We start from the raw sequence: 25,022 nt of genomic DNA, 5'->3' as shown, positions 1-25,022 counted from the left end.
ATGGCTTGCGCTTCTGGCAGCAAAGAGTCTTCGGGAAGTGGTGACCGCCCATCTGGAATCTCACAGCTGCTCCAGTGTGTGTGGACAGCACTTGTGGACAGCACTTGTGCTGCCCAGTACACAGATCAGAAGATCAGACTCCCATGCTGCACCTTACGCTTTTGTTTACCTTGAACCAATTTTGTTAATAAAATGTTTTTTACCACACACAAATGTTTGTTGTATTTACAATTTCTCTCAAAAGGTAGGAGGGTTATTAACTACTTCCCTCAGGCAGCAAAGTCAAAGTGCAAATGTAACAATGTTTAAGGACTAGGAGAAAATACAAAAGGTTTCTTCCTTTAAAAATATATGTGATATAGAAAAGTTCTGGAAGAGTAGTAACAAAGTTTTTTGTGTGTTCTAGATAGTGAAACAGGGCCTCACAGCTAATGCTCTACTGGACCGAGGAATGCAGTTTTCAGGATCAACTTCAAAGTGAGTAACAGTTTGCAATATGTTTGCAATGTGTTCAGACTAAGGTTCGCTTCACATGCACTTCCTACATTTATGGGAAGTCTTTCCACATAGCATCATTATATACTTCAAAGAGATAATGTAGGTAATCTTACTATATGGTTGTGAAGAAAATAAAACCTACTACACCAAGGCAAAAATAGAAGAATGCAAAATATGTTGCACTTAATGTAAAAAACAAATGTGTATACCCCCCCCCCTGTATGTGTATACAGAAAATCCTATATAACAATGAATAAGTCAAAAGGATTCTATGAAGTAACAGAATCACAGGCAAGTAATGTGGGGCAGAACATTTTCAATGGTAAAATGTAGCTCTGGAAAAAAAAATTCCACCCCATATCACTGGGGAAATCAATATATGTTATACTGAGCTGCTTGGAAGAAGGGAGTGATAATAATGTATTATTTTACAAAAAATATACATGATTAAGTTTTGTTTAAAAGATTCTCTCGTGATGCATTTTCTTAACATTTGATTCTTTTCATCTAATAATTTAGGACGTTCTACCCCATCTTTCTACTTAGTTAAATAGGAAAGTTCATCAGGTACGCTACAAGAAATAAAGTTTACAATGCAAGTATTTAAAAAACCGTGTTAATGCAACAGTGGATACAAACAAGGCAATAAATACCCATAAAAATCTAGACAGCTGCAGTAAAAAAAAGTAAAACATCAGTGCAAGAAAATACTAAAACTTAATAAATAGCAAGCTGTGCATTTGACGTGCTGTGAACTTAAATGGATTTTCAGGGAATTAACAAAGCTATGCTAGAGACATTCTATCATTTTATCTAGCAGGTGAAAACCACATACAGATTTGATGGAGTGGTATAGGGCCATGTAAATGTGATTGCCTTATATTTACTTGCCTTTCAGTAGTCTGCTTTTGTTAAGATTTTGTACCATGAATAGTTTGTCACAAATGAATCAAGGCAAGCTATTCTCATATTAAACAGAAATGTATTTTGTATCTGAGTTTTTGATCATCTCTCACACATTAGCATTTACAGTTTAATTTCCATAATCTAGGCATTTATGTAATGCTTTCCATTAGCATACCACAGTTCATGCTGTTTAATGCTGAAACTGCTGCTTAATTTTCTATAATGTGTAGTTTTTGCAAATTAAATAATGATCATTTTGGAGGACCAAAAGGATTCTTTAGCATGTGTAAAAGTATTTTTTCCTAGGAATATGTAGTAATTCATTGCAGCTGCGTTCTTTATAATTCACTGCATTAGTCACAATGGAATGAGACTTCTGGAAAATACAGAAGGGACAAAAAACTGATTAATCAATCGCATTTCCCCACATTGCCCTTGGATGTGGTCCCTGACCCCTAGGACATCAGGTTGGCCTTGACTAGAACAAGGTCTTCTCGGTCTTGGCTCCAGTCTGGTGGAACTCTGTCGGCTGACTCCAGGGCCCTGTGGGACCTCAAACAGTTCCACATGGCATGTAAGACAGAGATGTTCCAGTAGGCCTTTGGTGGAGGCCGCTTGGTGTCCACTATTCCATTTATCTGGCCTTTCACCTACTGCCTACCATCATTGATCAATGGTCTATGAATGACAAATATTTTATTCACCCCTTTTTTCTGTTACTCATTCTCAGATACTGTAGGAAACTTGCTGAGATGGAGTTATGTCCTAAGGGTTATATAAGATGATATTGTTTTTAATCGCCATCAGTTAGATTTGATGTAATGTTAACGTAAGTTTTCGCTGTGGTAAATTTATATGGTTTTACTGTGTTTTCAATGTTGGAAAGAAGACGGGATATAAATTTAATAAAATAACTATTTCTGTACTATTTTTCTGAAAGTAAGTATTGTCCATAGTGTGTGTTATTGAACTGCTATGGTTCTGTTTTAATGCTTTAAGTTGCTAGGACAGGATGTTTTTGTTTATTTAATAATGACCAAAATTACTGAGTGAAAATTCCTTTGAGATTACTTTAGACTAGTAACTTAAGAAAAACAAACTCTTAACAATGAAACATCCAGTATTGCTGTTCACATCGCCTGACCAATTCTTATCTGTGTGATTGTATTGACCTTGCGTGAACATTGGCCACTCTTCAGTTTGGACATCTTAGCACCAAAAGGTAGTTGCATCTTGAACAGCTGTTTATCCATCTGACGAACACTTGCATTCAGCACTCGAAAATGATTTTGTAGCACCTCCTCTTTGAGAAATAACTTGTTTCTGTTTTTTTCTTAGCACACCATATACCCCCTTGGAAAAGAAAATCCTTGACAATACAGATGATGAAACAATAACAGAAGAATGGACTCTGGATCATCCAGTTTCTCAGACAAGGACAACAGCCATTGTGGAAATAAAAGGAACGGTGGATGTTGTTCTAACTCCACTTGTAGCAGAAGCTTTGGACAGGTATTTCCTATTTTTGACAAACGAAACAACAACCTTGAATCCAACAGCCTGAACCAATTGCCTGTTTTACAAGTGAAGGAGCTGATACAATCTTTTGTATAAGCTTTTGCTCAACTGCGATAGCACGTTATGGTACTATACGTATGCATCAAAGTGTTAAGAAGAAGAAGTGTCTTAAAACCATGACTTAGATGGCCCTTGCTAGCTTGATCTTGTCAGATCTCAGAAGTTAAACAGGGTCACTCCTGGTTGGTAACTGATGGGAGACCACCAAGGAATGCCACTGTGCAAAGAAAGGCAATGTATTATTATTATTATTATTATTATTATTATTATTATTATTATTATTATTATTATTATTATTATTATTATTATTATTATTATTATTATTATTATTATTATTAATTGGGTTTATATACTGCCCTCCCCCGAAGGGTAGTTCCAAATGTAAGCCTCTCTGTAAGCCTTTTGCTATGAAAACCCTATGTGGTTGCTGCCATAAGGCGGTTGTGACTTGTCAGCACGTTACACACATGCGCACACACACACATCCCCCTTGAAAGTAAACTTTGTGAATTCATTTCCTCCACAGGTACATAGAGGCAATGGTTCACTGTGCTAGCACATTCCATCCAGCAGCTATTGTGGATGATCTGCATTTCAAGGTTCTCAGAGAAGCTGTACAGAACAGGAAAACAACTTTCTCAGAAAATGTATGTGTACTAATGGCTAAACATTATTGTTCAGCATACCCTGACAAAAAATTTTTTGTATGAGATGTCCAGTGAATCATAATAATGGGCATAGTTGTTTCTCAGAGAATTTAACTGTGACAAGGATGGAAATGCCTTGCTTCAGGAAGTGACGTGGAAAAATAATAATCATGTTACTGTGGGATCCCGTTAACAAAGAAGAGTGGTGGGTCTGTGCTCATTCTTCTCAGTAGTACATCAATCTCTTAAATTTGGTTCCTTTTGGTTGTTGTGGGTTTTCCGGGCTGTGTGGCTGTGGTCTGGTAGATCTACTAGACCACAGTCACACAGCCTGGAAAACCCACAACAACCAGTTGAATCCGGCCGTGTGACCCTTCGACAATACATTGGTTCCTTTTCTTCTTTTCTGTAGTAAGTAATTTTCCAAGCTCTGTGAATGAGCTTGGTTAATTTCATTTCTACTGTCTGAGATAAGAAAGTGAAATTGATATGCATGGTACAGGGTATGTGCAAAATTTGTTAAAAGAGAGATTTTTATCGCCATACATCACTACTGGAATGTCAGTCAGGGTGTAAGCACTGTGGTGAACAGAGGGCGTTCACACCCAAGCAGCATGAAGTAGGAAAGAGGCAGCTGCTTTCACTTAAGCCTTGGTTTAATCACCAGGGATCTTCTCTGAAACGGACCCACTTTTGTGGCTGCAGCATCCAGTCAGACTCATATTTTCTTTTTGCAGTGTGTGCTGTGAAGTGTGCCTACAACAAGGGGCAGGTGGCTAAGAAAGTATGTTTCCTTGGAGTAATGGGGAAGGCAGAGAAGGAGAAAAGGGTGTTTTAGAGAAGGTGGTTCTACAGCTTCTCCTTTGATTTTCCTTCCTTCCCATAATAACCTCTCATGCTCATTTTTTATAGCAGAACATTCAGTAAAGCCCCAGTTTTCCATCACAGTGGAACCCAAGTCATTCTTCATACAACAGTAGGGATTTACTAAAAGCCCTTCACTCAAATGAGGTCAGTTGCAGCTGCTAAGTACCTCAGAAGGTGCTGTCCTATGATTCCAGTCAACTCAAATATCTCCTTGTCAATTTCCCACTGGTCTTTTGATCTTTAGGGTTTTTTTTCCTAACTCTCAGAGGCCCAACTTTTGATTTTCTATATTCTTTTACCCTTGTTATTTCTGGAATTTATTGTTTCTAAGCCAAATTTTGGTGCTGCATCGCTACCAAGTTTCCCCTCAGAATGAACATTCTTGGGTAGTTCCAAAATTGGGCAGTCTTGATCTTTGGGATAGGTCCCCTTAATCATAGCTGTGGTGGCCTTGCATGCAATACCAAGAAGAAACAGTTTCTTTAGGCCTCCCAAAACTGATCAAGTCTGGTTACCAGTCAGCAGGGGCTCAACAGAGCTCACAGCCAAACCTGGCCTGGCTATTCAAAGCTCCAGGTGCCCTCCTTTCTTTTTTCCATCCCTCCCCCAGCATTATTGTGGACTGAAGCTGGGAGGGAGGGTGCCTTTTCCTGAGGCTGGGAGAGGCACAAATGTGAATGTTTCTCTCTGACCCTCACACCAGTCTGGTAGTGCATCTGTTCCAAAAAGATAAACATACACACACTCCTTTTGATTTAGGAATGGGAACATCCACCCGCCCCTTGCCATCAGCAGTCCACGAGCAAGTGTTATCCAAAAGCTAAGACTGTCTCATATATCTGCTCGGTAAATCAGTGGTTGGGGCACTGAATCTCATACTCATATCAGGCAGAAGCTATACTTCACTGGATTATCATGTATGTACTGTCGATTTAAATGTGTATGCAAAATCTATATGTTCATTAAATATAGCATTTGAGCGTGTGTTGAAAACAAACTGACATTCCTCTCTCCCCACCCCCGCTTTTTTAAAAGTTATCCTCCAAGCAGGATGTTAGAGGATCAAAACTAGAGACCCCTGCCACAGGAACTACTCAAGTGAAAACACAAACAAATCTTTCTCTCAAGCAAGATAATGTGACCATTAAAGGGCTTCAGGCCAATGTTACACTCCCCAAGGTAATAAGCAGTTTGGGTGAATAGCGCATCAATTTAATTACTTTTTTTTTTTTTGCTTTTTCTTGGTAGCCACCTCAGTTGGGGCTCAGGGGTTGGGCAGCTCATATAACATGAAAGCAGGTTAGAATAGCAGTGTTCGGTAAGTTTGTTAGAAAATGTTTGGTTTCTATGAGATGGAATGAGAGTCTTGTTTTTTATGTAATTTCTTAAAAGAAGATCAAAGATTTTTCTGTTCTTTACTTTTTATAGGTGAATTTGTGTTTACTGCAAGCATCAATAGAAGAATCATCAGGCAACGCTACCGGAAAAAGCTTCACTCATGTTTCTTTAGTGGCTTTGTGCTTTGATAGGATTGCTACACACGTTCGCATGAACAGGTAAGCCAGGATCTTCCCAAAATTAATACCGCTACTGTTAGATTAAATAGCGTAGCTTCATAAAGTTGTTACAAAGCTTTTTATTGACATTTACTTGCTGAATCATAAATTAAGGTTTGGGTGAAGATAGGGGAAAAAAGAAATAATTGGTAAAAACAAATCAACCCACATTACATAAAAATATAAGAAAATTCCTGCTGAATCACACTAGTGCAGTGGTGGGAACCTATGGCACTCCAAATGTTCATGGACTACAATTGGCCATGCTGGTAGGGGCTGATGGGAATTGTAGTCCATGAACATCTGGAGTCCCGTAGGTTCACCACCACTGCACTAGTGGTTCATCTAGTTTAGTACCTTCTTCCACACAGTGACCAATGAGTCACCTTGCAGGATATGGGGCATAGAGGTCAAGTCCTTCCCTGGACATTGGCTCCTACTACTGCCATTCAGAGTTAAATAGCAACTGGAGGTACCCTACATTCAGTTTAGGCCTACCCTCTCTGTCTAATTCCCATCGAGAATAGTATTTGCTAACAGCCATTGCTGTGTCCACTGGCAGTGAATTCCACAGTGCAATGTACTTCTTTTTGTCTATCTTGAATCTGTTAGCCATCAACTTATTGAATTCCTGTGACATCTAGTATTACAGGAGAGGGAGAAAAAAATCTCTTTCCATTTCTCCACCACATGGATAATTTTTAAAGCCTCTATCATGCTCCCTCACATTTGCCTTTTCTTAAAAGCTAAAAAGTCCCACATTCCTTAACCTTTCATCAATGGAAAGGTGGCCATTTCTATAATCATCTTTGTTCCCCTCTTTTACACTTTTTCCAGATATCATTTTTGAGATACAGTAACTAACTAGAACTGTACATAGTAATCAAAATGAAGCTGCACAGTAGATCTATGAAGGGTCATTGCAATTTTAAATGTTGCATTTCCAGTCCCTTGCCCAGGGGAGAGGGAACTGCGCCTGGGGCACGTGTGTGCCCTGTGCTTCTGCCACACTCCCGCCCAAGAACTCCCTGGAACTCCCCTGCCCCATCCCCACCACAACCCCGCACTAGGGCGCGCCCAGTGCAAGACACCTCCTCCCCATCCCTTGGATGCTACACCACTGCCCTTACCTAATCCCAGCATGGAGTTTGCCTTTCTCACTGCAGCTGCATGCTGAGTTAACACTTTCATTGAGCTGTACACTGTGGAAACCCCCCCCCCCCTCATCTGTGAACCCCCCGTGAGACTTGGTCATCAGTGTATATTTAAAGTTAGGACATCTCCCTCCCAATAAACTAGTTTTTGTTTAGTTTGATCAGATTTTCTAGCCGTCAGTCTTCTCTTTCCAATTCATTTTCTGTTTTCCTATTCTATCAATCTTCTGTCAAGAGTCTTTTCCTTTTCTTCTAATAAAAGCTCATTTTTTCCTTTTTTTCATTTAGGAGAGTACAATTAGGTAGGCTGATGTCTTTAGTTTTCAACCTGTATTTCCAGGCCCTTCCTCCTATTTCTAATCTGAAAATTTAGGAGTTTTACAAGGAGCCATTTTATCTAAGAAGCTAGTAATTTTGCCTGTGTTGATTATAAGTCCCTACAGATTTATCTACTGAAGAACTTGAACAGGCTGTATTAATCCTATTTACAAAAAGCCCCAGTCTATCATTTTGGGAATAATTAATTACGAAACCCTATAATTATAGACAGTGAAAAAATTAATTAGAAAAATCAGAATAATTCAGATATCCTATTGAAGTACACTCATACACTGATGCAGTTCATTAAAAGAACATCCCAATCCAGATTGGACAGGTGGATGGAGACGGCCCTGCCCTACTCTCTCCAAAGGGCATCCCTGTGGCATGGGAAGCCCTCCCAAAAAACAGCCAGCAAAAATCCTCCATCAGTGCATGGGGGCTGGGTGGGCAGCAGAAATTGAGTAAGGTCGACTCCACCCCCTGGCCTGTCCATGGAATGCCCCCAGCCACACCAGTGCAACTTGCTGTGCCGGCAGGCCTCGGGAAGGATGGCAGCTTCTGGGTCAGGTTTCGCAGAGCCACAAAGCACCCGTTGCCCTGGTAAGTCACATTTGCCCCTTGCACCCACGGGGTGGACACCTGCACCAGTGCAGGGCTGCGCCGACTCCAGAGGTGGGTCCACCTCCTTGAATTGGACTGTAACTGTTAGTCCAAACTTTATATCCAATCTATTCTTAATGAACTCCCGATAAACTTTAGATACATTTATGTACACAACATAATGTTCATTTTATAAATCCTAAAGAGGGAACAATTTCTCAACGTTTGTAGATCTCTAGTATCAAAGAAATGTTAGTGATTCAGCACTTTGAAAGAGTCCTTAGTGGAATCCTATTTTTAGAATACAGCTTCATGAAAAGTCCAGAGAATCTTCTCATGAGAGAGTAAAGCAGATCGATACATTCAAAGAGAGAGCTTCAACCTTGTCAATACTTGTAATATAATCCATGGTAGCTTTCTTGTGAATGTCAAAACTCAAATTTGCAATCACTTGCTATTTGAAGGAATGAAGATAAATAGCAACTTTCACAAGTCTTAAGGGAAAGAAAAAATACTGCAGAGGTTTTTTTAGCTCACTTGTCATCTAACCAAAATGAAAGAAACAGTATAGCTGACATTCCAATTTATTTATCATTTCAAGGTGCCCCCACCTTTGAAGAGATGTGCGGTAGCAGATGTAATAGAGAGTTTTCCCTTTCATGAATGGCTCCTAATTTGACTGCATTTGGTGCTATCACTGATACGCTTCTTCAGCTGTGCAGGCAGGTTTGAATCTGGGCTGCAGGAAAGTTGTCATCCTCTTGGCTCTGTTTTTACCCTCCCAACTCTAGACCCATTCTAAGTCCCACTGGAGAACTGATGGGAAACACTGGCTGATGGAGTGAGTAGGTCTGCTGACCTGTCGTCACCCTTATAGGTGGCTTGCTGAACACACAAAACCAGTGTGTATATATACATCTTACAGATTTTTCTTTTTCTTTAAGAGGTGTGCTTGAAGAGTCTACTAACAGTACAGAGACTAGGAGAAGTTCTGTAACTTTTGACAAGTACGTCCATACCAGTAAAATGCAGCCTCAGTCTTCTGGTTCCCTGAGATCCAATGCTGGAGCAGAAAAAGGAAAAGAAATTGCAGCTAGGCTTAACGTTCACCGCATTCATGGGCAGCTCAGAAGCCTTGATACAACTGGTAATCTTTGTTGTTATCCTGACTTGGAAATGTTCTTTCTGAAACCCTTATAGTCCCTTACTGGAATTGTGCTCTGATACTACATAGTCTGCAAAGAACTGTGGTTTTAACTGTCTGGGATTTCATCATTCTTCATAGCTCAAGACCTGCCATGGTTTAAATATATCTTTCAGAAGGTGGAGCGGTGGCCAAGTTCCCAGTTTTATCCAGTCAACATGATGAGCTGAACTGCAAAAAAAATTAGGTGTAGAATAATATAGGATGGAAGAAAACAATGGAGACCATGTACTTATTGCTGTATTTGCCAGTGGATGTTAATGTTGGCCTGGAAGGAAAGGTTACAGTATCAGGCTACAGAAAAAACAACAACATTTGAGCCAAATAACTGTACCAAGGGGCACTTGCCTGCAATTTGATTTGTAAATAATTTTGGCACTGAAATACTGGCCAGCGTTTTGGGTGTATATTGCTCAGATCTGTAGCAGATCTTTCACTATTAGAAGTAAATTCTTACTGGCATAGCATCACACTTCTGTTTGTAACAACTGCTTGGTAAAATTCTTTTTTGTTGCAGATATTGGGACTTGTGCAATAACAGCTATTCCTTTTGAAAAATCGAAAGTCCTTTTCACTTTGGAAGAGTTGGATGACTTCAGTTTTGTAGATGAAACAGATCACCAAGGAATTCCAGACGTAACAAGGATAGGTCCCAGTCAAGAGAAATGGGGCTGGATAATGTTTGAATGTGGAATTGAAAATCTAACAATAAAAGGTAGATCAGCAGTACAATCAGTTGTGTTTTTTTTTAAGCTGCACACATAATACGTTCAGCAAACAACCCATCTTCTCTCCACCTTTTTATTCTGGCAGGGGGCAGACAATCGGGTGCTGTTTTATACAGCACGTTTGGAAATATGGGTAAATGTACAGCCACAGATAGGGGTGGACTGCTTGCATCCAACAATTCTTCAGATTCTCCAACCGGGAGTGGTTACAATACCGATGTGTCCGAGGAAAATCTTCCTTGTGATCAAACAAGTGCTGCTTCAGATATTCACGCAAATTCTGTTTCAGATGAGCAGGTAAATTAACTACTAATTTTTGTGACAGTGTAAAAACAGGCTTTTCTGGTGTGCCAAGTTAAAAATTTGTTGGTTACATTGATGTATCCTATCTGGCAAAATGTGCAGTCCATGGCCACGTCCATTTTTGTGGAAAGATTAATGACTTTTACCGTGGCTGGTGAATCAGTGTACTGATGTATCGGCATTCCTGTCTTTTCTGTGTCTTGTCTTGTGACTTCCTTGTCCTGTTCGTTCTTATTTTCATTTTTTTTGCATAGGATGAAGGAGTTGAATCAGATGATCTGAAAAAAGATAATCCTTTAAGACCTCCCCCACCTGATTCAAGTAGCATGAAGCTGACAATCAAAGAAATTTGGTTCAGTTTTGCTGCTCCCACCAATGTCCGCTCTCCTGACCACATATTTTCGAGGTACAGTCGATTCCACTTAAGTAGTCAATTGCTTCTTATGTACACTAACATTAAATGCTGTTACTTGCCTGTCATGAGAACCAGTGTGGTGTAGTGATCAGTGTAAGGCTAGGATTTGGGAGACACCGTGTTCTGCCATGGAAGCTTGCTGGTTGACCTTGGACCAATCACAGCACTCCGCTTAACACGTCTCACAGAGTTGTTGTGAGGATACAGTGGAGGAAAGGAGAACTATGAAGTGGCTTTGGGTGCCTATTGAGAAAAAAGGTGGGGTATAATTGAAGTTATTAAAATGTAGAGCATTACAAAAGTATGAGCTCTGTATCTTGGTCTGTTGCACTGTTGCTTTCAGTTTCAACTTTTTCTTCTTGTGGACAATCACAAAATATCAAATAGATGTACTTATCTTCAGCATATTTTATATCCTTCCTTTCGAGGAAGGAGTGAAAAGTTCTCGTGTACCAGTGAAAGAGTAACACTGACACTAACAGGCTCCTTAGCATTTACATAATAATGTCAAATGAACCCTTCTGTTTTTATCGAGTAGAAACAGATGGACTTCTGTAAATCATCTTAAAAGGAATACCTGCTGTTTTCATCACTGAATTTTCTTCCAACAGGCAACTGAACCTTCTGAGCACTGCAACACCTGCTGTTGGTGCTTGGCTTGTGCCTATTGATCAAGTAAAGTCTTCTTTAAACAAATTGGACACAGAAGGAACTCTACGAGTTTGTGCTGTCATGGGCTGTATAATGACTGAAGCTTTAGAGGTGGGTGGATTGATGAAAAATACCTGATCTGTGTAATTCATTGCTTGGCTTTCAAAAGTTGCCTAATTTTTTAAAAAAACGAACATGTTTTTATGTCTTTCTGAGTTAGCAGTTGTAAATACTGTCTGTCCACTGTAGTCCATAGTTTGCCTAGTGTAATGCTTGGAATATGTAGGTTAGTGCCCATGTATGGGTAGCAATATCCTTAGATACCTCGTGGCCAGGTAGGATTGGTATGGATTGTATCCTACACATCCATTCAGTTAATGGTGGTGCCTTCTCACGCTACAAAGTCCTGTAGAAATATATGCAGATAATCAGTTGTTCACATCACAGTCTCCAGACTAACAATTTGCTTTCTAAGATTATGTAAAGTCAGTACTCCAAACAAACTAATTTACCTATTTATTAACCTAACTAGCTATTGGATTGTCAAAATTTTATAAAAATAATATATTGTAGAGTTTGTTTTCTAAAAGATTTGAGATGACCATTCATGGGTCTATTTGTAATAATTCACATAGTGTGATTTCTAAAAGCCTTGTCAGAAAAACAACAATTTCACTGTGCTTGAGGAATTGGGGAAAAGGACCATATGATTCTGAGGAAACACCCACCCACCCCCACCCCCCTGCCCCGGCTGCCCTTTCATTCTCATCTGAACAAGAGGGAGTAGCTCTGGTGACAGATTTCGATGATGGGGACTTATATTAGTAATCTACCAATCTCTTTACATATTCAGAACAAAAGTGCCCACTTTCCTCTGAGAAGCAAGTATAACAGGCTCACTAAATTAGCCCGCTACCTGCAAGAAAATCCTTCCTGTTTGCTGTGTAATATACTGCACCACTATCTCCACCAGGCAAACTATTCCGTTATTGAAGATGCAACTATGGTAAGTTAACATGTTTTAGAGTGATATTATGTTAACTCTTAGTATAGCTTGGACTGCCAGAAATACAAATGAGTGGATTCTAGATCATATCAAGCCTGAACTATCCTTAAAAGCTATAATGACTAAACTCAGGGTATTGTATTTTAGTCACATTATGGGAAGACAGGAGTAACTGGGTTCCATCTTTCATTACGGCTGGGCCTGATTTTGGATTCCATTGCGGGCCCGGCCTACTCCCTCCCTTTCTTTTTAGCCTTAGATCGGGTGCCTGCTTTTAAACAACTTCTGTTTATAAAAAACCTTGGTTGCCTTTTATAGCTTTTTGCTGTTAGTAATCGCTGCATAGGTTTTAATGGGTTTAGTGTTTTAAGTTGTTGATTTTATATTGTTGATTGCTGTTCGCAGGAACAGCTTGAGATGGAGAGCTTTCAATTTAGGGTCTTTCTTTCGAAGGAGGCGGCCTATAAATTCAATTAATAATAACAATAATAACAATAACAACGACAACCTGCATAACGCATAATAATAATAATAACCTGGACAATAATAATAATAATAATAACCTGGACAATAATAATAATAATAATAACCTGGACAACAACAACAACAACAACAACCTGGACAACATCAAGCATGGACATGTGAAAAATGTGGTCCGCAGAGAATATGTCCAAAGGGTCAGAAAAATTTTGAAGAGCAAATTAAACGGCGGGAATACGATCAAGGCTATCAACACCTGGGCCATACCCGTCATCAGATACACTGCTGGAATTATGAACTGGACGCAAGCAGAGCTGGATGATCTGGACAGAAAAACAAGAAAAACTGATGATTAACCAATTACTCATTACACCCGCATAGTGATGTTGACAGACTTTACCCACCCAGAAAATCAGGAGGTAGAGGGCTTCTGCAAGTGAAACAAATGGTGGAAGAAGAGAAACATGCACTGGCAGATTATGTGAAAAACAGTGAAGAACCAGCATTGATGGAAGTCAACAGCAGAAAACTGCTCAAAGTGCAAAAGACAAAGAGTGAATACCGTAAAAATACACTGCAAAGCAGAAGAGAAAACTGGCAAAAGAAGGCTCTCCATGGACAGTTCCTAGAAAAAATTGGAGGACAAAATTGGATAAGGAAAAAACCTGGTTGTAATTCACAAATGGAACATTAAAAAAGGAGACTGAGAGCTTGGATTCTTGCAGCCCAAGACCAAGCAATTCCAACAAACGCCATCAAAGCCAGAATTGAAAAGTCAACTACAGATCCTAAGTGCAGACTCTGGCAAGGAAGCAGAGACTAAACAATAGATCACATACTTATTGCTGCAAGAAGATCAGCAGGACGGATTCACAAGCAGAGGTTAATACTGTTGCTCAGATGATTCGACTGGAACTTGTGCCACAAATCCACCATCTGCCTGTGACAAAGAACTGGTGGAATCACAAACCTGAAAAGGTCATTGAAAATGAACACGTGAAAACTACTCTGGGACTTCCGAATTCAGACTGACAAAGTTTTGGAACACAATAATTCTGACTCCCACGATTGTGGAAAAAAAAAGAAAGTGTGGATAGTTGATGTTACAATTCCTAAGTGACAGCAGGATTGATGAGAAGTAAATCTGGAAAAACTTACACGATAGGAGGATTTAAGGATTGAACCACAAAGACTCTGGCACAAACCAGTGAAGGTGGTCCCTAGTGGTGATCGGCACACTGGGTGCAGTGCCTAAAGATATTCAAACGGTACTAAAAAACAATTGGATGCCTGACAAAATCACCATATGTCAGCTGCAAAAGGCCACCCTACTCGGCTCTGCACACATTATTATTTCCATACATCACACAGTCCTAGATGCTTGGGAAGTGTCCTCGAATGGTGATGTAATACAAAATCCAGCATATTGATCTTGTTTGCTGTGTATAACTGTTTTGTAATAATAATAATAATAATAATAATAATAATAATAATAATAATAATAATAATAATAATAATAATAATAATAATAAACAGTTATAATAATATTGATCTTGTTTGCTGTGTATAACTGTTTTGTAATAATAATAATAATAATAATAATAATAATAATAATAATAATAATAATAATAATAAACAGTTATACACAGCAAACAAGATCAATATGCTGGATTTTGTATTACATCACACAGTCCTAGATGCTTGGGAAGTGTCCGACGTGTGATGTAATACAAAATCCAGCATATTGATCTTGTTTGCTGTGTATAACTGTTTTATAATAATAATAATAATAATAATAATAATAATAATAATAATAATAATAATAATAATAATAATAGACTTTTTTGCCATAAGTCACAGATGAAGTGGTGACCTATGAGGTTTTCAAGGCAAAAGATTTTCAGAGGTAGTTTGCCATTATCTATCTGTGTCATGATGGTGTCCCAACCAAACCTTGATGGTGTCCCAACCAAATATTATTAACCAGGACTGATCCCGCTTAGGTTCTGAGACCTGATGAGATTGGGCTAGCCTGGGCTATCCAGTTCAGGGTAGAAATACCAATAATGCTAGGAAAACTTGAAAGTAGCATGAAAAGAGGAAGAGTCAATGGGAGATGAAGTGGATTGACTCAATAAAGGACCCACTGCCCTCAGTATGCAAGACTTGAGCACAGCTGTTAACAATAGGACATTTTAGAGTTTACCCGCATACATTAGTACAGTATTTTTCAATAAATGTTTGTAAAATGTCTTTTAGTATCTCTTGAGGGGCTTGCTATTTCCTGACAATATCTGTATTTTTATAATTTGAAAATTTGAAAACAAGGACAACTTTATTAATTATTGGCTTGATCCAAGAGTAAAATTGTATTTATTTTTAAATGATTTCTGTAGCACAGCCTGTTCTGTTGATTGCCTTGTTGAATAATTTTAATATACTTTGATTTTTTTAAAGACTGTATCTTTTTGCAGCATTAAACATTTCCAAATCCCTGTTTTCACTGTTTTCTGTTCCCTCATCTTTCCCCATGCATTTTGTCAACGTTTGGAGGAGGGAGAGGGAGATGAAATATGACACAATTGTATTCCAAACAAAAACCATAGGAATGTCTTTGACATGTGTTTGTCTTCCAGAGTGATGGCCTTCCTGCTCTTGTAACATTAAAGAAAGGTCTCATTGCCTTAGCTAGGCAGTGGATGAAATTCATTGTTGTAACACCAACCTTCAAAGGGGTGAGTTTACATAGACCAGCTCAGCCCATGAAAGTCCAGCCGACTGTGCCCAGTGAGCCAGAGGATGGCTTTGGTTTAGACAATGGAGGCGGTCTTCAAAGTGACACCAGTGCTGATGGAGCAGAGTTTGAGTTTGATGCAGGTATTTTTGTATTTTAGCCATATCTTTTCAAAATAACTTCTTGTGTCCATAAATACCATTTATCTATCTTAGATGGTACTTATTGGGAAGTCTCTCTCTGAGTTAGCAGTGGAAAATTTCTGGTAACAAACCTCAGACCTCCAACTCTGCCCTCATACTTTTCTTGGGTCTCGTGTTTTCCAAGAATAGTATTTCAGGATGCATTTTAGGCTGCAGAGAATCTAAGGAAGTGTGAGGTAGCCCACTGCACTGACAGAAAACCTATCAATGAAGATTTTCCACAGGATCCAAACTTATATTTATTTTCAGAGTTTCTGACATGTTATCATGACAGAGTAGTTCCTCTTTAGCTCTGATTGTTTTACACTCTGTAGAAGTTAGCTGGTGAACAACTTAACTTTCCTTGCTATGTAAATGGGGACCCATGTCCCCATATTGCCCTCAAAGGCTCCTCCATTCGCTGGAGGGGAAACTTCTGATTGTCCCTGGGCCGAGAGATGTCCAGCTGACTTTGACAAGAGCCAGGGCTTTTACGGCCCGACTCTGGCCTGGTGGAACAAGCTACCAAGTGATGTCAGAGCCCTGTGGGAGTTATCACAGTTCCGCAGGGCCTGCAAGACATGGCTGTTCCATCAGGCCTTCCCCAGCCAGCCAGCTGGATCGAATGAAGTAAGATAATCTCCTTTTGGCCGGGGGCGGGGGGGGGGGGAGGAGGAGGAGAGGTGGCAGAGGGATTATTTATTATTTAGTACCATCGGTTTTAACATCTATTTAGCAGTTCTGGTGTTGAAGTGTCGTTGTTTTAGTATTTGTATCAATATTTACATTTTTAAAAGTTTTAATAACTGTATAATAATTTTACTTTGCGACCTATCCTGAGCCCTGTGGGGAAATAAATACATAAATAAATAAATACATGCATACATGCATGCATACATACTTACTCATTCACTCACTCACTAAAGGAAAAGCAAAATCTTACTTGTTAGAAATTTCTGTTCTCCATATAGGTTAGTTTTAGCCTCTGGAAGTGTGTCAGCATTATGGGAGACAGGACAGTCCTCTAACTTCACTAGGGGAAGGAGCTCCCTGTCCTCCTAGCTATATTTTTTATACAGCAGATGCCCATCACCTCCCAGAATTATTGATATGCGGTAAATTCTTGAAACAATAATGACAGTTCTTCAAATAGAAGAGAACTTTAAGAAATAGATAGCAATATGCCTCTGAAGGGCTGTCTGTCTTCCCTACATGCATTTAGATATGCAGCTAAGGCCAAAACACCCAGGTCAGGCAGTAAACTATCTTCTGGTCTCTTCTGAAAGTTACACATGGTAGCTTGAATTTCATTTCTGGTGCTAGAGGGTAGTCAACACCGTTGAAAACCCAGGTCCGTCTTACTCATGATAGCTGCAAAATACTTTTTGAAGTATCCTGATTCCAACTGCCACCTCTAAATTTTACCACTGTGGAAGGAGAAAAGGCAGGGACATAACTAGGGTGAGTGCAGTGGGTGTGCCACCCCATGGGCCATTGGTTTGTCCCAGGTTGGACTCCTGCAACCCTACCTATGAGGAAGGCTGGCTACAGCCCTGACTGGGAAGGCCTCTTCAGTGAAGAGGTAGTACATTCATAAAGATGAAGTCCACCCTCTAGCCTTGAGTAGAATATTACTGCTAAGCTGGACTTCTCTAGAAAAGTTTACTCAGCTGGACAATTTCAACCTGCAGTTGCAATCACACTTACTTGGACGTAGGTTTCATTGAAATGAGAAGCTAATCAGATACCAAGGAAAACATTTTAAACATTATTAAGATTGGCAGGATTGGACTGTAAATGCAAGTGCATTTCTTCTGTTGCATTATGCTTTATGTGATTCGTTTTAAAATGTGTTCAGTGTGTAGTTTTTGCCATGTTTGGACTTAACAGTAGTGAAATCTGCTACTGTGATTATCCTTGCTTATTAGGATTAAGGTCAACTGAAAACAATAGAAAGCCTTTGGAAAGTTCAGCTTGGCTCTTGAACATGCAATTAATGGCAGATGATGTACTTTGGCAGCTAATACATACTCATTCAGTACTGGCAGCTCTTTTTGAAGTAATGTAACCCAATGAGAGGGAGAATATTGTAGTTCCAACTCCATTGCTAGTCATTACTTAATTGTGTTGAAAAACTTTTTGTTTGCCTGTCACAGAACCATTGAAAAAGTAATGTGTTTATTGGAAATGACCCAGTAAATAGCTATTTGGGTCCTTGGCGTTTTGTTTCATCTTAAATACAGTGTGGCAGAAGCACTCTAATCAAGCTGCTCTGTGAAGTCCTTCATGTTGATGATGTAAACTGACAAAGAGAACTGGACATAAAAACTATTCTGAGAAGAACACACAAATTATAAGCTCGTTTACACTTTTGGCCAACAGGCACACGAAAAGTAGGCATGAAGAGCATCTTCCTCCGAAATTCGTTGCATGCCTAGAATATATCAACTGGCCCAAGCTTAAAGTCTGAAATCGAGGTCATATCCATCGCTGCAATTTGTCTGTCAAATATAAATGAAAGCTTTCAGCTGAGCCCAGTAAAAAGCACTCTCAATAACAAATAGCTTTTGGCTACATTTCAGTTGTCATTAATTTGTACAAACTGTTGTATGTTTCAGCCACTGTCAGTGAGCATACCATGCTTCTGGAAGGAACTGGTACCCGCCCCCCACCTGCTGGGGTATCTACTGGGCCTGTGACTGGTGCTGAGATCATGAGAAAACTATCAAAGTCTCATACACATAGTGATTCTGCTCTTAAAATAAAGGTTAGTATGTTTTATTCTTAAAGTGAGGAAAGGGTAAGAGATGGATAAGAACCATAGGCGTAGCTCCATGGGGGTGGGGCGCGACACACCGATGGGGTGCCCTGTGGGGTTGTGGTGAGGGCGTTCTGGGGCGGGATAGCAGCGGAGGACGCACCAGTGCACTGGGCGCTTCCCCACTTGCTACTCCTCTGATAAGAACATAAGGAGAGCCCAGTGGTCCCTCTAGTGCAGCATACTGTTTAACACAGCAGCCAACCTGGAGGACCAAGCAAACATATAATTGAGGCTGAAGCTTTTGCCTGCTGTTCCCTCTCAGCACTGGTTTGATATCATTTTATATGGAGACAGCATTTGTGGAAGAAAAACAAACATATATGGAATCAGTCTTGAAATGTGATGATTATGTTCCTTGGCCAGTTTCCTGGTAGTATAGCACTACTAATCTAACTCCAGATCTTTGTTAATATGTTTTTTTAAAAATAAATACAATAAATAAATATGTAAGGAAGCCAGTCTTTTAGGTTTCTATTAATATAAATGGGTGGGATTTGGCTGTTAAGCTTTTCATGTGATCTATGTGTTTTCAGGGTATCCATCCATATCACTCCCTGAGCTACACTAGTGGAGATACGGCTACAGACTCACCAGTGCATGTTGGACGTTCTGGAATGCTTATTAAAGAAAGCCCAAGGAAAGAAAGTCTGCTCAGCTACCTGACAGGAAGTTTTCCAAGCCTACACAATCTTCTGGAAGGGACTCCTCAAAGAAATGCAACAGCTCCCAAAAGTAGTTCTTTAACAAGAACAGGTACAAAGTGCCTTGCACTATGGTTCAGTATTGGGTAGTTAAAACTAAGTGCAACCCAATATGGTTGTTGAGTTTTTTTGATATTGCCAGTCCAAAGGTTGCCATCTGTTATCTTTTGACTCCTAATTGTTGGCAAGCCTTTACTGCTAGAGAACCCATTGGAGGTCTATTGGGCATTCCAGTTAACTCTCGTAGTGGAAGCAGGTGCAGAGAAGAAATATCATGCTCAGTTCCTTTAGTTAATTAAATATTATTAGGCGTTTTCTTGATGCTTACTTTTAAAATTTTCTGTTTATATTTGTGCAAGTGTATACTTAGTGTTAAACACCACCACCACCACTACTCCTGGTTAACAGGGAGTTCTTAGTGTAGAATTTGCAATGTTGATTCAAATGTTAAAAGTAAGATACAGTAAAATTAGTAGCATGTTGAGAACACTCAGAAGCAGGCATCTTAGTCAGCTTCAAACTTTCAAAATTGGTTGTCATATCTGACTTCATTATTAACAAAATTATTTATGTTAAGTTTGCATGGAGAGTGTAGTTGATGCTGTTCTACAGATTATAGGAAAGTTGTCCTGTTTTGCCGCTGCATATATTTGGTGTCCCTTTAACAGCCAAAGTTAAGGAATTGTTGAAAGCTTTCACAGCTGGAATCAACTGGCTGTTGTGGATTTTCTGGGCCGTGTGGCCGTGGAGTGGTAGTTTTGGCTCCTAACATTTCACCTGTATCGAAGGCTGGCATCTTCAGAGGCATATCACAGTAAAATGTGTCAAGGAGATGTGTCACACTGTGCTATGGAGATGAACACATCTTACTATGGCATGCCCCTGAAGATGCCAGCCATAGATGCATGTGAAATATTAGGAGCTAAAACTACCAGACCACAGCTACACAGCCCAGAAAATCCATAATAGCCAGAAGGTAAGGTACTTTTTCAGTTAACACCTACATATGCTTTGTCATGGAAATGCTGAGTATCAGCATTATTGCAAAACTAAAGCATCCAGACAGTTTAACCATGGTACTTTGCAGCAGTATGCTTTATGGTTCATTTAAAGCAGCCAATAACAGCGAACCATTGGAGAAGGCAATCTAAGCCCCAGCATCTTTAGAGTAGGGACACAATGATGAAGGACTATTTGTTCAGTTAGATATATTATGTCCAGATGGTGGGATCTGTTAAATGTCCTGTTTTTGTATTCATGATGTATTGGCTGCAATCAACCGGCTGGTATAGGTTTTCTGGGCTGTGTAGCTGGGGTCTGGTAGTTTTAACTCCTAACGTTCCACCTGCATTTATGGCTGGCATCTTTAGAGGCACGTCACGGAAAGATGAATTTTTCTCCGTGGCATTTTGTGGAGTGATTGTGTGGTGGTGTATATATTTTGTCTGCTTCACAGGTGGAGGGAGGGGGTGAGGCGCATTTTCATGTGTTTGGGTGGATTTTAGTTGCAGTTGCATTAACTCCACCTGGACATATGGAAATACACCTCAACCCCCGCCCACCTGTGAAGTGGACAAAACATATACCCCACCACACATTCACTCCGCACTGTGCCATAGAGAAAAACGCATCTCACTGTGACATGCCTCTGAAGATGCCAACCATAGATGTGGGTGAAACATTACCACACCATAGCCACGCAGCCTGGAAAATCCCTCACAGCCAGTATTCATGATGTGTTGATTTAATAATACTAGCTTCACAGTTGAGTTTCTCAGTTTCCTTCCAATGTGTCTTTGGAGCTAGGAACTGAAAAAAGTTTTTTCTTAGTATTAACTTGATAATACCAGTTTTATGGAACATATAGTGATAAATTGAATTGTATTTTGTGCCTACAGCGAACACTGTGCCCTCAGATATGTTGTCAGAACATCCTTTGTTAACTGAGCCATCATCTGTGAGCTTTTATAACTGGATGTCAAATGCTGTGGGCAACAGAGGAAGTGTGGTTCAAGAATCTCCTGTCACCAAATCTGGACACAATAGTCTTCCGACAGGTATTACCCAGAAGCTCTGTTTTTAATATTATAACTGAACTTCTTAAGCAGCTCCTCTTTTATTTTTAATTTTTTAAAAGCTACTTTTTAAGTTTCTAAATGAACCAGAAGAGCTTCAAATATGGAATGGTGTCTTCAAAGCACTTAAGATACGAACATGAAGGGAATCTTCCTGAACGAGGCCAAAGTTGTATCCAGTTCAGTATATTTGTTCTAGCCAGTAAGTTCCAGAATTCCACAAATAATTATAAAGTTGTTCTCGTCAACTGGTATTTGGGAGTATGTAGCCTCTGAACAAATGACTGATAGCCTAAATGCCTGGTATATTTTGCTGTCTAGAGTTCAATGAAGACCTCAGGTAAAGTCTGTGCCTTTGACACTGATTGAAAGATATCAGGCAGCTGATGTCTTCCAAAAGAGGAATACTCTACAACATCCTCCTGTGTGGACTTCCCCCCTCCCCCCATAAATTAGGGGTTTTTACTGATCATTATTTTTAATTTTCCCACATGATCAAAGATCTGAAAGGTATCTGAACATTCTGTCCTTTGGAAGAGAGATGGAATGAACTCCACACGATGAAAATCTAAAGTTGTTTCATCTGACTTTTTCCTGTTACGACTAGATCACAGTTGATAAAGTTCATTCTCTACTGTCTTCTGTATGTGGGCAATACCAGCTTAAACTGGCAAGATAGTGCAGCATGTTTTCTCCTTGCACTTGAATCTAATTCTTTATCTGCATAAACTGAATGAATCTGCATTGTTCAGAACTACAAGTTACACAATACAGACATGGTATTGTTTTTTAGGTGTCGCCCCAAATCTTCCTACGATACCTTCCGCATCTGACTTCAATACAGTACTTTCCAGTGATCAGAACACGTTGGACGGAACACATTCACAACACAGTACCAGTCAGGATGATATTGTTGGGGTAGAGGAAGGTAACCGGGAATTTCCTGCTGTTCAGCTTGCTGATGCCCAGGTGGGTATTTGAATGTTTTTAAAACTGAAGGAGACGCTCCTTTTCACAACAAATGAAATGTAAAGGCCATATTTGGTTCTCTTGTGTTACAATGTAAACTTAAAGAGGCTTCCACATAGAGCGACTGCGACTTACCGCGGCAGCCATTGCTGGTGGGGAAGGGACAGCCTCCGTGATGCCCCCCCTTCCACTGTGCCTCGCAAGCTCTTCAGAGCTCGTGAGGATTCAGGCTGGCCAGGCAACGTGGGCCTGGCAGGCTTCAGGGCACCGAGCAGTGACACTGGGCGCCCTGACGTCACCAAGGAAGGTGGAGCCGGACCTATTTAGGTCAGGGCCTGGTCTTCCCACCTTCCCATTTGCCGCAAGGAGCGTGTTTCCCACGCACCTCTCCTGGTTTTTAGTCTTTGTTAATTCAGGTGCTTTATTAGCTGGGGGGCAGCGGGAAAATACCCGCTTTAGTGGAACCTCCTCAGGAGGTTTGGTGTGTAGCAAGCCAAGGGGTCCCCTGCCAGATGTGGGCTTATATGGCTAGCGCCCCTGGCAGCAAAGAGTCTTCAGGAAGTGGCGACCGCCCATCTAGAATCTCACAGCTGCTCCAGTGTGTGTATAATTTTTCACCAGCAGGCGTGCTGTGAAAAATTTAGGTGTCTAGGGGACAGCACTTGTGCTGCCCAGTAACAGATCAGAAGATCAGACCCTCATGCTGCGCCTTACACTTTGTTTACCTTGAACCAATTTTTTGTTAATAAAATGTTTTACCACTCTAAAAATGGTTGCAGTGCTCATAATTTCTCGAAAGGTTAGGAGGGCTATCAGCTCCTTCCCTCAGGCAGCAATTGATTTTCTGATTTTTTTCAAGTTAAGCATATAATCCGATGCATCATTCTTCCTAGCTTCCCTTTACAAAACAAGATGTTTTACATTTAATTATATTTATAGTCTGCCTTTCCGGGGGAAAAACCCCCTCAAAGCAGGCGATGCAATTAAAGTAACTTTACACAGTTGTACAAAAATATGGTACTAGATAGAAGAGTTTTTGGATTTATATCCCACCTTTCTCTCCCAAAAGGAGACTCAAGATGGCTTACAAGCTCCTTTCCCTTCCTCTCCCCACAACAGACATCTTGTGAGGTAGGTGGGGCTGAGAGAACTCCGAAGAACTGTGACTAGCCCAAGGTCACCCAGCAGGAATGTAGGAATGCGGAAACACATCTGGTTCACCTCTGCCACTTGGGTGGAGGAATGTGGAATCAAACCCGGTTCTCCAGATTAGAATCCACCTGCTCTTAATCACTACACCACACTGGCTCTTAACCACTACACCACGCTGGCGTACAATAATAAGAGAAAACCCTTAAGACTATGTATAAGACACAAAGTGATGAACTTAACGTACAAACCAATGAATACTTTCCCGAAAGATGCTGGTCCAGGCCATACAGTGTGTTAACAGTATGAACCAGCAAGTGGTATACTGTTACATTCTGTACTTGCTGAAGTTTTCCTAGCTTTTTTTCCAGGGGAAATTTCACATGAAATGTATTGTGTTTGTGAATTGTGAAAACCTTTAAAAGCTGTGCAATTTCCTTGAGTACTATTAGGGATACACCATAGCAAGAATCATTCCTGTGTCCAGAAGAGTATTTGGTATTTAACTGAAAAAATTATAGTCTAGTAGACTAAGGAAAGTATGTCAGCTACTCTGGTGAAAAAAAAACCACTCAGCCTACCAACCACAAAAACACTCCCTAAGTCTTCAGAGAAGAACACGGCTAAGGCTTTGTATAACTAAGGAAACTTTGGTCAGTTTCATTATGACTGAAAGTGAAGTTCTTAGTTGTGAAACTGCTCCATTGCAAACTAGTACAATAAGAATGGTCATCCTGAGGTATATACCCTGCTCACCAGAGTCTGAACCGTTCTTCCAGACTGAGGAATCTTCCACCAACTATTCTGCAAGAAGAAGAGCCATTTAAGTTGGAGGGGGAGCTAGAGGAAGGTTTCAGACTTTATAGGACAGAGTGGTTGCATACATACTAGTCTACTGAAAATTAAATTGACAAAAGTTGGCATTGACTAAAACGTTTCCATGAATGGAAGGATTTCCTTCCATGGGAAACAACTCTCACCGTCTTGTTTCTGCTGCAGCCCAAAGTGCTTCTGGATGCTCTCAGCATTTGGGGTTGCATCATGAAGGGAAACATGAGAAAGACATGCTGTTTGGCAGAAACCTTTCGATCTGATAGAGATGGTCCAGCAGATCGAAAGTAAAGTTTTTTTTCTTAGCTGTTGATGAAATCCTTGGTCAGTGGAATTTCGGTACACTTTTAGTACATTAATTTGAATGGAAACTCAGCTCTGAAACTGGACACTTGAATGGGAAGGAAAGCATGTTTAACGCAAGAGCTGTGCACCCACATCACTAATAAATATAAATAATATCTGGGGTGTTGTGTGGTTTCCAGGCAGTAGGGCCATGTTCTAGTACAGGGGTAGGGAACCTGCGGCTCTCCAGATGTTCAGGAACTACAATTCCCATCAGCCCCTGTCAGCATGGCCAATTGGCCATGCTGGCAGGGGCTGATGGGAATTGTAGTTCCTGAACATCTGGAGAGCCGCAGGTTCC

The 25,022-nt window shown here is 40.2% G+C and overlaps 1 protein-coding gene across 10 annotated transcripts in view; it reads left to right on the top strand.

Annotated features, from left to right (window-relative positions):
• The window catches only part of BLTP1 (bridge-like lipid transfer protein family member 1), a 141,477-nt gene that overhangs the window by 57,036 nt on the left and 59,419 nt on the right, over positions 1-25,022 (top strand). For all 10 annotated transcript variants that reach the window (XM_048508691.1, XM_048508698.1, XM_048508695.1 and 7 more), the window contains exons 30-45: positions 407-477; positions 2,743-2,916; positions 3,509-3,629; positions 5,532-5,675; positions 5,925-6,052; positions 9,072-9,274; positions 9,849-10,046; positions 10,145-10,356; positions 10,617-10,768; positions 11,389-11,539; positions 12,282-12,434; positions 15,551-15,791; positions 18,449-18,597; positions 19,185-19,404; positions 21,251-21,409; positions 22,221-22,396. In XM_048508691.1, the coding sequence (XP_048364648.1) occupies positions 407-477; positions 2,743-2,916; positions 3,509-3,629; positions 5,532-5,675; positions 5,925-6,052; positions 9,072-9,274; positions 9,849-10,046; positions 10,145-10,356; positions 10,617-10,768; positions 11,389-11,539; positions 12,282-12,434; positions 15,551-15,791; positions 18,449-18,597; positions 19,185-19,404; positions 21,251-21,409; positions 22,221-22,396 (2,652 nt within the window). The remainder of the gene's footprint in view (positions 1-406; positions 478-2,742; positions 2,917-3,508; positions 3,630-5,531; positions 5,676-5,924; positions 6,053-9,071; positions 9,275-9,848; positions 10,047-10,144; positions 10,357-10,616; positions 10,769-11,388; positions 11,540-12,281; positions 12,435-15,550; positions 15,792-18,448; positions 18,598-19,184; positions 19,405-21,250; positions 21,410-22,220; positions 22,397-25,022) is intronic.

The sequence above is a fragment of the Sphaerodactylus townsendi genome, linkage group LG10 (assembly GCF_021028975.2).
Source record: "Sphaerodactylus townsendi isolate TG3544 linkage group LG10, MPM_Stown_v2.3, whole genome shotgun sequence".
Lineage (NCBI taxonomy): Eukaryota > Metazoa > Chordata > Lepidosauria > Squamata > Sphaerodactylidae > Sphaerodactylus > Sphaerodactylus townsendi.
The sequence above is the reverse complement of the archived record's forward strand: the minus strand, read 5'-3'. Positions and strand labels throughout refer to the sequence as shown.